Source organism: Symphalangus syndactylus, chromosome 2 (genome assembly GCF_028878055.3).
Source record: "Symphalangus syndactylus isolate Jambi chromosome 2, NHGRI_mSymSyn1-v2.1_pri, whole genome shotgun sequence".
NCBI classification, from domain to species: domain Eukaryota; kingdom Metazoa; phylum Chordata; class Mammalia; order Primates; family Hylobatidae; genus Symphalangus; species Symphalangus syndactylus.
Window position 1 is genome coordinate 84,954,181 of NC_072424.2, and position 14,633 is coordinate 84,968,813.

Sequence of the window (14,633 nt, forward strand, 5' to 3'; positions counted from 1 at the left end):
CCCTCTAGCAGGTAACTGGGGATGGGGAAAGCTGGAGAGGGGGCCAAGGAGACATTCTAGAGCCATTAATTCTACTTACTGCCTCCATTAGCCACACCCAGGCAGCGGTAGGCTGAGAGGTGTGATTGAGGAATGTTTCAGTGCCCCAAATTTCACCTTAGAGATTCTCTGAAACTGTAAGAACTTCATATGTGCTAAGAAATAAATATCCCTGAAGAAGGGGCAGGGAGAAAGGCTATTGGTCTCGTATTTTGGAGTGAACTAGCCAACTTGTTAGGTTCTGTAGAAACCTGCCAGGATGCTGAGGAAGTGGGAATTCTGCTAAGTGGGGCCTGAGGAAGGAGGCCAGCCACCCCTGTGGGGGAGGCAGAGCTCTGTCACTCAACAGGCAGCAGGGGGCTACTGCTCCCAGGGATCCAGGAGCCAGGAAGTCAGGATAGCAAGGTATGGGAGATGGGATAAAGGACACGAGAGCAGCTGGGAAGATGACAGGGAGGTAGGAAAGGTCCCGAAGAAAGCAGCAAGGCAGGTGTTGAGACAGAAAAGTCCAGGGTTACATGTCACATAGGAGAGCTGGAATCCTTTAGGTCATGCAGAGGCAGCTTGGCAGGAAGCTTGCCATTAAGCTCTCTGCATTCCTTCAGGGCCTCTCTTTGGGTTTCACCTTCCTTCCTCCCTGAACCTCACATAGCATCTTTGCTATTTAGACAGTCAAGAATAGTAAACTTTCAGAAAATAAAACAAACCTTGAAAGAATTTCATAATTATCTTTTTTAATCTCTTTTCTTTTTCACACTTGATTTTCAGGTCAACTTTTGAATCTCATTTTACAGATGAGAAAATTGAGGCTCAGAGGGAAGTGACTTGTGCAAGGTCATACAGCAAACCAGATGCTAATGCAGAATGAGAGGCGCCCTAGGATCCTGCCTGGTGCCCTGCAGTGCCCGACCATCTGCTTAGTAAAACCTACTGCTTGCTGGAGTTCCTGCACATCCAACCAGCACACCTAACGCAAAGCATGAGTCTTCTTTGTGGAAGTTAATGATTAAAACCTAGTCTGATCTAAAGCATCTTACCCATGGTTACTAATTAAGCCAATTTCAGTGAGAGAAGGCATTTCAAACAGAAGAGTGTTCTCTTAAGCTAAATCTATAGGCCTTAAATTATAGTGGCATAAACTGTACAATTACGGTATTTCGAGTACACTTAAAATATTTTATAATACAATACATTAACCTCTGTAGCTTTACATTTTCTCTTCATTGCATGCCACATGTTGGGCTCTGATAAAATGGTTTTATAACTTTTGGGGGAGGGCTTTAACTAAAATAATTTCATGTAGTGTTTGAGTGAACTAGGTAATAAAATCTGTTTGCTGTGTTCGCTGTCTCCAGATAGGGCTGTAATTAGACCAAATGAGGAAGAAAGGTAGCTGAGTTTCAATCTAGATCATTTATGTAAACTCAGCCTTCTTGTCAACGGTGTTCTCAAATTGCATGAGTGCAAACCTCAAAAATCATCTCCTATGAACCACACAGAGACAGTATCCGATTGCAGGCCTGTCAGATTGCTTATATTCTTTCTGTAATTGGATGTCTGTGGTTCAAGACCAAAATTTGACATTCTGAGGTTAAAAGAACACTCTCACCAATGAATTCCCTAGTACAAAAATTCTGTTTCTGAAACTCGTAAAAATTAAAGTATTCCTTAAATCAAAAGTATTACAAATGATTACATTTCACTTGAAAAAAGCTCCTTTTTCCTTAAAAAAAAAAATTTGGTTCTTTGAAATGTGTTTGAAAAAAAAACTGATCTTCAAGAAAGAAAAACAGACTATTCCTAATATAACCAATCTAACATTTGATAACATTTTAATCTCCTACTTCAAGTATTTGGCAACTTTTCAGCAATTTCTCCAAAAAGACATTATAAAAACCATAAAGCACAAAGTATATTCATACTGTATTATAAATCCAGAGACATGAGGCCAGGTGCAGTGGCCCAAGCCTGTAATCCCAGCACTTTGGGAGGCAGAGGTGGGTGGATCACCTGAGGTCAGGAGTTCGAGACTAGCCTGACCAACATGGTGAAACCCCGTCTCTACTAAAAATACAAAATTTGCCAGGCGTGGTGGCAGGCGCCTGTAATTCCAGCTACTCAGGAGGCTGAGGCAGGAGAATCACTTGAACCCAGGAGGGGGAGGTTGCAGTGAGCCAAAACTGCACCATTGTACTCCAGCCTGGGCAACAAAAGCAAAACTCCATCTAAAAAATAAAAATAAAAAAAAAAAAATCCAGAGACATAATTGCAAAAGAACAAATAAAACATATTTTTCTTAATCCGTTGAACTGCTCTCCATTATGACAAATTGGTCACTAGTTTTTGATTAGACAATCCGACCTGGTTGGTATTGAGAGCGTTTCTCGACACCTGCAGATTCCAACTTGCTTTGTCCTCTCTAGAAGGAAAACCACAGGCCACCGCCCTGGCGCCATCCCTGGCTCCGTCCAATCAATAAGGACTTATTTCCTGTCCATTTGCTGAGGTCACAGGAGCGAATCTCATTAATTATTTCTGCGACTACAGCCTCAAGTGTGCTTCTGGCGTGACAAGTGAAAACTGCTTGACCTTTTTTTCTTCTAATTTTGTTTGTAGCAGTTCCAAAAAGAAAGCAGAACTCATTTAGCAATGTGATAAAAGGAAGGAAAAATGCATATGTTTTAAAAGTCATTAACGCATCGTGAAAGCTCTCCCAATCAACCTCACTCCCTAGGATTTTCAGCTAACTAACAATAGTGTCTTTTTAATTTGATGTCATGAAAATCTGGTCACAGCAAACACAATGTTTTCTAAAGCAGATCTGGCCTCCGAGGGAGGAAAGCTCTCCAGGGCCTCCAGTGCCTTGTTTCCATGGTAACGACACAGGTCAATAGCTGAAGTCACACCTTTGCCAGCTTTGATTCTTTCTCGCAACTGTTAAGAAACAAATGCATGATAAAAGTCAGTTTTAAAGGTACACAGTAAGCACCACGATTAAACTGGGGAGGGGAGATGGAAAACAAAGAAAGGGAGAAATAGTATAGATTGAGTATTTCTGCTACGTTATTTTCTGGAAAAGAGGACATCATTTCCCAATGATCTTGAGGCACTCATTCCCTATGGCTGCTTGGTGTCTGTGCTCCAGAGTAGCACAATAGGTTCCAATCAGCCTAATCACACCTCCTCCTGACTCCCATCCCTTAATATCTTGAAATGTGCCATGCTGGGGGATGGCAGTAAGAAGGCGGAGGGCATTTACATCTCTGGCATTTTGAATTCAGCAGCCTGATATTCTTCCCTTTTTTTTTTTTTTTTTTTAAGAGATGGGGTCTTGCTCTGTCGCCCAGGATGGAGTGCAGTGGTGCGATCTCGGCTCACTGCAACCTCTGACTCCTGGGTTCAAGCAATTCTCCTGCCTCAGCTTCCCAAGTAGCTGAGACTACAGGCATGCGCCACCACACCCAGCTAATTTTTGTATTTTTTAGTAGAGACAGGGTTTTGCCATGTTGGCCAGGCTGGTCTCGAACTCCTGACCTCAAGAGATCCACCTGCCTAGGCTGCCCAAAGTGCGGGGATTACAGGTGTGAGCCACCGCACGTGGCCAGCAGCCTGATATTCTTAATTCTTTTTTTTTTTTTTTTTTTTTTGAGACGGAGTCTCCCTCTGTCACCCAGGCTGGAGTGCAGTGGCACAATCTCGGCTCACTGCAAGCTCTGCCTCCCAGGTTCACGCCATTCTCCTGCCTCAGCCTCTCCGAGTAGCTGGGACTACAGGCGCCCGCCACCACGCCCGGCTAATTTTTTGTAGTTTTAGTAGAGACAGGGTTTCACCGTGGTCTCAATCTCCTGACCTCGTGATCCGCCCGCCTCGGCCTCCCAAAGTGCTGGGATTACAAGTGTGAGCCACTGTGCCCGGCCTCAGCCTGCTATTCTTATGTGAGGAAGGCTTCACTAATATCTTAGTTAATAACTTTTTTTAACACCATATGTTGACACAATAGTCCATATGAAAATTCAAGAAAGACACATAGTATTAGATCTGAGTGTTACTTTTTTTTTTTTTTTGAGACGGAGTCTCACTCTGTTGCCAGGCTGGAGTGCAGTGACACAATCTCGGCTCACAGCAACCTTCGCCTCCCGGGTTCAAGCGATTATCCTGCCTCAGCCTCCTAAGTAGCTGGGACTACAGGTGTGCACCACCACGCCCAGGTAATTTTTGTATTTTTGGTAGAGAAGGGGTTCTGCCATGTTGGCCAGGCTGGTCTGCATCTCTTGACCACGTGATCCCCCGCCTCAGCCTCCCAAAGAGCTGGGATTACAGGCATGAGCCACCTTGCCCGGCCTTTTTTTTTTTTTTTTTTTTCTGAGACAAAGTTTCGCTCCGTCGCCCAGGCTGGAGTGCAGTGGCGTGATCTTGTCTCATTGCAACCTCCGCCTCCAGGATTCAAGCAATTCTCCTGCCTCAGCCACCTGAGTAGCTGGGATTACAGGCGCCTGCCACCACACCTGGCTAATTTTTGTATTTTTGGTGGAGACGGGGTTTTGCCATGTTGGCCAGGCTGGTCTCCGTCTCCAGACCTCAGGCAATCCGCCTGCCTCAGCCTTCCAAAATGCTAGGATTACAGGCGTAAGCCACTGTGCCCGGCCTGAATGCTACTTTTTTTTTTTTTTTTTTTTTTGAGACGGAGTCTCGCTCTGTCACCCAGGCTAGAGTGCAGCTATCTCGGCTCACTGCAAGCTCTGCCTTCCGGGTTCATACCATTCTCCTGCCTCAGCCCCCCGAGTAGCTGGGACTACAGGCACCCACCACCACGCCCGGCTAATTTTTTGTATTTTTAGTAGAGACAGGGTTTCACCATATTAGCCAGGATGGTCTCGATGTCCTGACCTTGTGATCCGCCCACCTCGGCCTCCCAAAGTGCTGGGATTACAGGCGTGAGCCACCGTGCCTGGCCATGTCCGGCTAATTCTCTAAGTCAGAAACCCAGACGTCTTCAATCCCCACATCCGGTTAGACACGGGCAGTCTCAAGGTTGCTCATTCACAACTGAACTTTCTGGCTCCCAGAGATTGGGTGTGGCCAGGTGACAAGTTCTGGTCTATGAGTTGTGAATGAGGGATGGCACTTTGGGGCTGCAGCATTTAACTGTCCTGTGAGTCCCTATAGAGCTTTCCCTCTTACACAGCCACCAGCCCACACTGGAGATGCTCCTTGGCCTGGATCCCTGAGTGACTGTAATGAGCACCACAGTGCCTCGCCCACCTGTGGCAGCCGAGGTTGTGAGACTATCTGTAGCCCTTTTGACTGATAACAGTCAATGAATCCTAGTCTTTCTATCTCTTCAGAGCTCTCAAGTTTATCCTCTACTCCTCATTCCCATTGCCACTACATTAGTTCAGGCCATCATCTCTCACCTCAGTTAGTTTTTGCAATCACTTCCTAAAGAGTCTTCCCACCACCAGTTCTGCACCCCTGGACTCCATCTACTATGCTGCCAAGGAGATCTTAATAAAATGCAAAGACAATCTTGCTTAAACCCTTCCAATAGCCTTAAGAGAAAAGTCTAAGCTCTTTCATGAGGCATTTAAGTCCCTTGCCAAGCTAGCTCTTGCTTGGCCTCACTTTTCCCCCCTTTTCCTCCTTTATTTATTTATGTATTTTTTGAGACAGGGTCTCGCTCTGTCACCCAGGCTGGAGCGCAGTGGTGTGATCTCGGCTCACTGCAACTTCCAGTTCCCCGGCTCAAGTGATCTTTCCACCTCAGCCACCCGGGTAGCTGGGATGACAGGCACGCACCACCATGCTTGTTTAATTTTAAAAACTTTTTGTAGAGATGAAGTCTCACTATATTGCCCAAGCTAATCTCAAACTCCTGGGCTCAAGAGATCCTCCTGCCTCAGCCTCCCAAACCTTCTCCCCTTTAATTATAGGGGAACCAACTGCAGTTCTCAGAGGTAACCTGATCTACCATCTCCCCCTGGGGCTGTCCTCCCCCACCCCAACAAGCTCCTCAAATTCCACCTGGGTGGAATGCACTCAGCTAGGATGATGGCCCTAAGGAGCTAGTTGCCACTCTTCTTCTGGGTACCTGGAGTACCCCCTGTGCACATCTGGAGTAGTGTATTGTTTTAGCATTTTTTTTTTTAGACAGAGTCTCCATCACCCAGGCTGGAGTGCAATGGCGCGATCTCGACTCACTGCAACCTCTGCCTCCCAGGTTCAAGCGATTCTCCTGCCTCAGCCTTCCAAGTAGCTGGGATTACAGGCGCCCGCCACCATGCCCGGCTAATTTTTTTGTATTTTTATTAGAGACGGGGTTTCACCATGTTGGTCAGGCTGGTCTCAAACTCCTGACCTTGTGATCTGCCTGCCTCGGCCTCCCAAAGTGCTGGGATTACAGGCATGAGCCACTGTGCCCGACTTAGTGTTGTATTTTAATTCTCCTTTCACTTATCTATGACTTCATGAGACTTCAAGGTCCTTACTGTATAATGCATGAAACATGAATGAATAAAATAAATAAGCTGATTTATTCCTCTAATTATACAGTCAAGAGAACAGAGGTCCAGAGAAACTCAGTGACTCAAAATCACAGATGGAGGCAGGCAGAGTAGAGATCAGAGGCCAGGTTTTCTTTCTTTCTTTTTTTTTCGAGACGGAGTCTTACTCTGTTGCCCAGGCTGGAGTGCAGTGGCACGATCGTGGCTCACTGCAACCTCCACCTCCCTGGTTCAAGCAATTCTCTGCCTCAGCCTCCCGAGTAGTTGGGATTACAGGCGCCTGCCACTACACCTGGCTAATTTTTAAATTTTTAGTGGAGATGGGGTTTCACCATCTTGGCCAGGCTGGTCTTGAACTCCTGACCTCAGGTGATCTGCCCACCTCGGCCTCCCAAAGTGCTGGGGTTACAGGCGTGAGCCACTGTGCCCGGCCAGAGGCCAGGTTTTCTAATGCCTTGTCCAGTGGCGCTTAATACTAAACTCCATCAGATTCCCAGCACTCCACAGATATTTCCACATTGCATATAGCCTTTGGGAACTGTTCTAGCCTAGGTTTCCTTGGTCTCTTGCCAATCACTGAATGCACAAAGGCACTAAAATGGTGCTGGGTATCAGAGGCAGCCAGATTCAAACTCCTATCCTAGCTTTATAATCTTACGGAAACCATTTAACTGTTTTCTTTTTTTTTTTTTTTCCTTTGAGATGGAGATTCACTCTTGTTGCCTGGACTGGAGTGCAATGGTGCAATCTTGACTCACTGAAACCTCCACCTCCTGGGTTCAAGCAAGTCTCCTGTCAGCCTGCCAAGTAGCTGGGATTACAGGTGCCCACCGCCACACCCAGCCAATTTTTATATTTTTAGTAGAGACAGGGTTTCACCACATTGGTCAGGCTGGTCTCAAACTCCTGACCTCAGGTGATCTGCCCGCCTCGGCCTCCAAAAGTGCTGGGATTACAGGTGTGAGCCACCACGCATGGTCAATTTTTGTATTTTTTTAGTAGAGATGGGTTTTCACAATTTTGGTTAGGTTGATCTCAAACTCCTGAGCTCAAGTGATCCACCCACCTCAGCCTCCCAAAGTGCTGGGATTACAGGCATGAGCCACCACTCCCAGCCCAGGCTAAGACATTGGTACTTTTAAAAATTGTTCAATTTTTATTATAAATTATTTTCAAAGTACAGAAAACTTGAATCATGGCCCTAGGCTAAATTTGACCCTGTGTTCTCATAAATAAAGTTTTGTTGGGGAATAACCACATCCATTCATATGAGCATTGTCCATGACTCCTTTTGTGCTATAAAGGCAGAGTTGCAGAGTTGCCCGAGAGGCTGTATGGCCCGCAAAGTGTAAAATATTTACAGTTTGGCCTTTACAGAAAAAGTCTGCTGACTCAAGTACTAGTGCTATGAATGACCATAGATTCTCTACCTAGATTCAACAGTCGCAACAATGGTTAGTATTTTGTTATTTTTGTTCTGTCTGTATGTGTGTCTGTGTGTGTGTTTTCTGATCCATTTGAAAGTAAACCGCAGGTAGTGATATGCTAGTAAATTAGTTCTCTTGGGGGACAAAAGCCTGCATTTGCAGATTTTTGTGGTATAAATACTCCCATTATGGCTGATTTCAAGCTGCCAAGGGTGGTGGGGTCACACAATTCTTGAAGATTTAATAATAGCCTGTGAGTCATTAGGACTTGGTTTGGGCACATCATTGGCTGCAGGATGCTTCACCCTTGTTTTGACATGCATCTCTTAAGAACATTGTCCTACATAATCACAATACTATTGTCACAGCTAGGAAAGCTAACTAGAAAAACTAATTAGAGAATTCCCGGCTGGGCGCAGTGGCTCACACCTGTAATCCCAGCATTTGGGAGGCCATGGGGGGTGGATCACTTGAGGCCAGGAGTGAGACCAGCCTGGTCAACACAGTGAAACCCCATCTCTACTAAAAACCAAAATTACCCAGAAGGCGGAGCTTGCAGTGAGACGAGATTGCGCCACTGCACTCCAGCCTGGGCGACAGAGTGAGACTCTGTCTCAAAAAAAAAAAACAACAAAAAACCAAAATTAGCTGGGTGTCGTGGCGTGCGCCTGTAATCCCAGCTACTTGGGAGACTGAGGCAGGAGAATTGCTTGAACACGAGAGGTGGAGGTTGCAGTAAGCCAAGATCATGCCACTGCACTCCAGCCTGGGTGACAGTGAGTGAGACCATCTCAAAAGAAAAAAAAAAATTGAGAGACAGCATTCCCTATTTATTTTTTGTTTGTTCCTCAAGTTTCCAATTTTGAAAAATTTACACTTTTTCTTTTGTCAAGAATTCCCTACTTTTTTTTTTTTTTTTTTTGAGATGGAGTCTCACTCTGCCACTCAGGCTAGAGTGCAGTGGTGCAATCCCAACTCTGCACCTCTGCCTCCTAGGTTCAAGCAATTCTCCTGCCTCAGCCTCTCAAGTAGCTGGGATTACAGGCACGTGCCACCACACCCAGCTAATTTATGTATTTTTAGTAGAGTTGGGGTTTCTCCGGGTTGGCCAGGATGGTCTCGAACTCCTGACCTCAACAGATCAGTCTGTCTTGGCCTCCCAAAGTGCTGGGATTACAGGCATGAGCCACTGTGCCCAGCCCTGATAATTCACTAATATTATCTAATATTTAGTCCAGGTGTAAATTTCTCCAATTGGTTCCAAAATGGCTTTTATTTAACCATATTTTTAAACTATGATAAATCCCAGTTCATAAATCACATTTGTTTGTTATGACACTTTAATCTTTTTTCTGCTATGACATTGTCATTTTGAAAGACCAGCCTGCACTCCAGAATGTTTTACATTCTACATTCCCCTGACTGTTTCATTTAGTTTGTTCCTCTATGAACTTTATTCAGCCAGGCTAAACTAAATATCTGATGGTAGCTAGTAGGGTATTTAATACTATGATAAAAGGGTAATTCGGATTAGGGCAAAAGAGCAACCATGAGGATATCACAGTCCTAGAAGATTTAATTTCTCATACCTGATGACTATTTTACTTTAGTCAATACTCAACTCCAGACTTGGGCTCACAGGGCTTTGCATACCAAGGAACCTGATAGCTTCCATGTGTAAAATGCCCACCAGTAATGACTTATCAGTAATATAATCCTTCATGAAAGGTATTATTCCTCACTGACATCTGTAAACACTCCTGCCAGCTAAACATAAACTACTGACTCAAAGGAAATCCTTTAGTTATAATAAACCATAAATGAAACTCATTTTTACTGCAAACTAGAATGGGCAATAGGTCTATCTTGATAAGAATGATCTTGTTCTTTTTTTTTTTTTTGAGACGGAGTCTTGCTCTGTCACCCAGGCTGGAGTGCAGTGGCACGATTTCGGCTCACTGAAGCCTCTGTCTCCCAGGTTCCAGCGATTCTCCTGCCTCAGTCTCCTGGGTAGGTGGGATTACAGACGCATGCCACCACACCCAGCTAATTTTTGTATTTTTAGTAGAGACGGGGTTTCGCCATGTTGGCCAGGCTGGTCTTGAACTCCTGACCTCAGGTGATCCATCTGCCTCGGCCTCCCAAAGTCCTGGGATTACAGGCATGAGCCATCACGCCTGGCCGATCTTGTTCTTTTTTAAATAAATTTGACAACAGATACATTAAGCTGGGGTTCCTAAACTTGCCTGGCCGTAAGACTCATGTGGGGAACTTTAAAATGCAGATGCCTGGGCCTCTAGCCCTGGAGATAGAGTCTATGAGGACTGAAAAAAAGGGTTCTTAGGTCATTCCAATGATTAGCCAGATTTGGGAGTACCTACTCATTGGGGCACGTATTTTGAGTCACTGTATTTTAAGACAGTTGTGTTGGGTTTATACTTTTCTTTAAAATTTTTTTATTATACTTTAAGTTCTAGGGTACATGTGCACAACATGCAGGTTTGTTACATATGTATACATGTGCCATGTTGGTGTGCTGCACCCATTAACTCGTCATCTACATTAGGTATATCTTCTAATGCTATCCCTCCCCACTCCCCCCACCCCACGACAGGCCCTGGTGTGTGATGTTCCCCTTCCTGTGTCCAAGTGTTCTCATTGTTCAGTTCCCACCTATGAGTGAGAGCATGCGGTGTTTGGTTTTTCGTCCTTGCGACAGTTTGCTGAGAATGATGGTTTCCAGTTTCATCTATGTCCCTACAAAGGACATGAACTCATTCTTTTTTATGGCTGTCTAGTATTCCATGGTGTATATGTGCCACATTTTCTTAATCCAGCCTATCATTGATGGAATTTGGGTTGGTTCCAAGTCTTTGCTATTGTGAATAGTGCCACAATAAACATATGTGTGCATGTGTCTTTATAGCAGCATGATTTATAATTCTTTGGGTATATACTCAGTAATGGGATGGCTGGGTCAAATGGTATTTCTAGTTCTAGATCCCTGAGGAATCACCACACTGTCTTCCACAATGGTTGAACTAGTTTACAGTCCCACCAACAGTGTAAAAGTGTTCCTATTTCTCCACATCCTCTCCAGCACCTGTTGTTTCCTGACTTTTTAATGATGGCCATTCTAACTTTTGTGAGATGGTATCTCATTGTGGTTTTGATTTGCATTTCTCTGATGGCCAGTGATGATGAGCATTTTTTCATGTGTCTGTTGGCTGCATAAATGTCTTCTTTTGAGAAGTGTCTGTTCATATCCTTTGCCCACTTTTTGATGGGGTTGTTTTTTTCTTGTAAATTTGTTTGAGTTCTTTGTAGATTCTGGATATTAGCCCTTTGTCAGATGAGTAGACTGCAAAAATTTTCTCCCATTCTGTAAGTTGCCTGTTCACTCTGATGGTAGTTTCTTTTGCTGTGTGGAAGCTCTTTAGTTTAATTAGATCCCATTTGTCAATTTTGGCTTTTGTTGCCATTGCTTTTGGTGTTTTAGACATGAAGTCCTTGCCCATGCCTATGTCCTGAATGGCATTGCCTAGGTTTTCTTCTAGGGTTTTTATGGTTTTAGGTCTAACATTTAAGTCTTAATCTATCTTGAATTAATTTTTGTATAAGGTGTAAGGAAGGGATCCAGTTTCAGCTTTCTACACATGGCTAGCCAGTTTTCCCAACACCATTTATTAAATAGGGAATCCTTTCCCCATTTCTTGTTTTTGTCAGGTTTGTCAAAGATCGGATGGTTGTAGATGTATGGTATTATTTCTGAGGGCTTTGTTCTGTTCCATTGGTCTATATCTCTGTTTTGGTACCAGTACCATGCTGTTTTGGTTACTGTAGCCTTGTAGTATAGTTTGAAGTCAGGTAGCGTGATGCCTCCAGCTTTGTTCTTTTGGGTTAGGATTGACTTGGCAATGCAGGCTCTTTTTTGGTTCCACATGAACTTTAGTTTTTTCCAATTCTTTGAAGAAAGTCATTGGTAGCTTGATGGGGATGGCATTGAATTTATAAATTACCTTGGGCAGTATGGCCATTTTCAAAATATAGATTCTTCCTATCCATGAGCATGGAATGTTCTTCCATTTGTTTGTATCCTCTTTTATTTCATTGAGCAGTGGTTTGTAGTTCTCCTTGAAGAGGTCCTTCACATCCCTTGTAAGTTGGATTCCTAGGTATTTTACTCTCTTTGAAGCAATTGTGAATGGGAGTTCACTCATGATTTGGCTGTTTGTCTGTTACTGGTGTATAAGTATGCTTGTGATTTCTGCACACTGATTTTGTATCCTGAGACTTTGCTGAAGTTGCTTATCAATTTAAGGAGATTTTGGGCTAAGACGATGGGGTTTTCTAAATATGCAATCATGTCATCTGCAAACAGGGACAATTTGACTTCCTCTTTTCCTAATCGAATACCCTTTATTTCTTTCTCCTGCCTGATTGCCCTAGCCAGAACTTCCAACACTATGTTGAATAGGAGTGGTGAGAGAGGGCATCCCTGTCTTGTGCCAGTTTCCAAAGGGAATGCTTCCAGTTTTTGCCCATTCAGTATGATATTGGCTGTGGGTCTGTCATAAATAGCTCTTATTATTTTGAGATACGTCCCATCAATACCTAATTTATTGAGAGTTTTTAGCATGAAGGGCTGTTGAATTTTGTCAAAGGCCTTTTTTGCATCTATTGAGATAATCATGTGGTTTTTGTCTTTGGCTCTGTTTATAAGCTGGATTATGTTTATTGATTTGTGTGTGTTGAACTAGCCTTGCATCCCAGGGAAGAAGCCCACTTGATCACGGTGGATAAGCTTTTTAATGTGCTGCTGGATTTGGTTTGCCAGTATTTTATTGAGGATTTTTTGATGTTCATCAGGGATATTGGTCTAAAATTATCTTTTGTTGTTGTGTCTCTGCCAGGCTTTGGTATCAGGATGATGCTGGCCTCATAAAATGATTAGGGAGGATTCCCTCTTTTTCTATTGATTGGAATAGTTTCAGAAGGCATGGTACCAGCTCCTCCTTGTACCTTTGGTAGAATTTGGCTGTGAATCCATCTGGTCCTGGACTTGTTTTGGTTTGTAGGCTATTAATTATTGCCTCAATTTCAGAGCCTGTTAATGGTCTATTCAGAGATTCAACTTCTTCCTGGTTTAGTCTTGGGAGGGTGTATGTGTCCAGGAATTTATCCATTTCTTCTAGATTTTCTAGTTTATTTGTGTAGAGGTGTTTATAGTATTCTCTGATGGTAGTTCATATTTCTGTGGGATCAGTGGTGATATTCCCTTTATCATTTTTTATTGTGTCTATTTGATTCTTCTCTCTTTTCTTCTTTATTAGTCTTGCTAGTGGTCTATCAATTTTGTTGATCTTTTCAAAAAACCAGCTCCTGGATTCATTGATTTTTTGAAGGGTTTTTTTGTGTCTCTATTTCCTTCAGTTCTGCCCTGATCTTAGTTATTTCTTGCCTTCTGCTAGCTTTTGAATGTGTTTGCTCTTGCTTCTCTAGTTCTTTTAATTGTGATGTTAGGGTGTCAATTTTAGATCTTTCCTGCTTTCTCTTGTGGGCATTCAGTGCTATAAATTTCCCTCTACACACTGCTTTAAATGTGTCCCAGATATTCTGGTATGTTGTGTCTTTGTTCTCATTGGTTTCAAAGAACATCTTTATTTCTGCCTTCATTTCATTCTGTTCCCACTAGTCATTCAGGAGCAGGTTGTTCAGTTTCCATGTAGTTGAGCGGTTTTGGGTGAGTTTCTTAATCCTGAGTTCTAGTTTGATTGCACTGTGGTCTGAGAGACAAGTGTTTTGTTTTTTTTTTTTTTTGAGACGGAGTCTCGCTCTGTAGCCCAGGCTGGAGTGCAGTGGTGCAATCTCGGCTCACTGCAAGCTCCGCTTCCCGGGTTCACGCCATTCTCCTGCCTCAGCCTCTCCGAGTAGCTGGGACTACAGGCGCCCGCCACCATGCCAGGCTAATTTTTTGTATTTTTAGTAGAGACGGGGTTTCACCATAGTCTCGATCTCCTGACCTCGTGATCCGCCCGCCTCGGCCTCCCAAAGTGCTGGGATTACAGGCATGAGCCACCGCACCCAGCTGAGACAGTTTGTTATAATTTCTGTTCTTTGACATTTGCTGAGGAGTGCTTTACTTCCAACTATGTGGTCAATTTTGGAATAAGTGCAACATGGTGCTGAGAAGAATGTATATTCTGTTGATTTGGGGTGGAGAGTTCTGTAGATGTCTATTAGGTCTGCTTGGTGCAGAGCTGAGTTCAATTCCTGGATACCCTTGTTAACTTTCTGTCTCATTGATCTGTCTAATGTTGACAGTGGGGTGTTAAAGTCTCAGATTATTATTGTGTGGGAGTCTAAGTCTCTTTGTAGTTCTCTAAGGACTTGCTTTATGAATCTGGGTGCTCCTGTATTGGGTGCATATATATTCAGGATAGTTAGCTCTTCTTGTTGAATTGATCCCTTTACCATTATGTAATGGCCTTCTTTGTCTCTTTTGATCTTTGTTGGTTTAAAGTCTGTTTTATCAGAGACTAGGATTGCAACCCCTGCCTTTTTTTGTTTTCCATTTGCTTGGTAGATCTTCTTCCATCCCTTTATTTTGAGCCTATGTGTGTCTCTGCACGTGAGATGGTTCTCCTGAATACAGCACACTGATGGG

General features: G+C 43.7%; 1 protein-coding gene across 5 annotated transcripts in view; it reads right to left on the bottom strand.

Annotated features, from left to right (window-relative positions):
* Positions 1-756: 756 nt before the first annotated feature.
* PDSS2 (decaprenyl diphosphate synthase subunit 2) overlaps positions 757-14,633 on the bottom strand; it is a 317,872-nt gene continuing 303,995 nt past the window's right edge. For all 5 annotated transcript variants that reach the window (XM_055260485.2, XM_063630738.1, XM_055260463.2 and 2 more), the window contains one exon: positions 757-2,973. In XM_055260485.2, the coding sequence (XP_055116460.1) occupies positions 2,815-2,973 (159 nt within the window). In that variant the 3' untranslated portion in view covers positions 757-2,814. The remainder of the gene's footprint in view (positions 2,974-14,633) is intronic.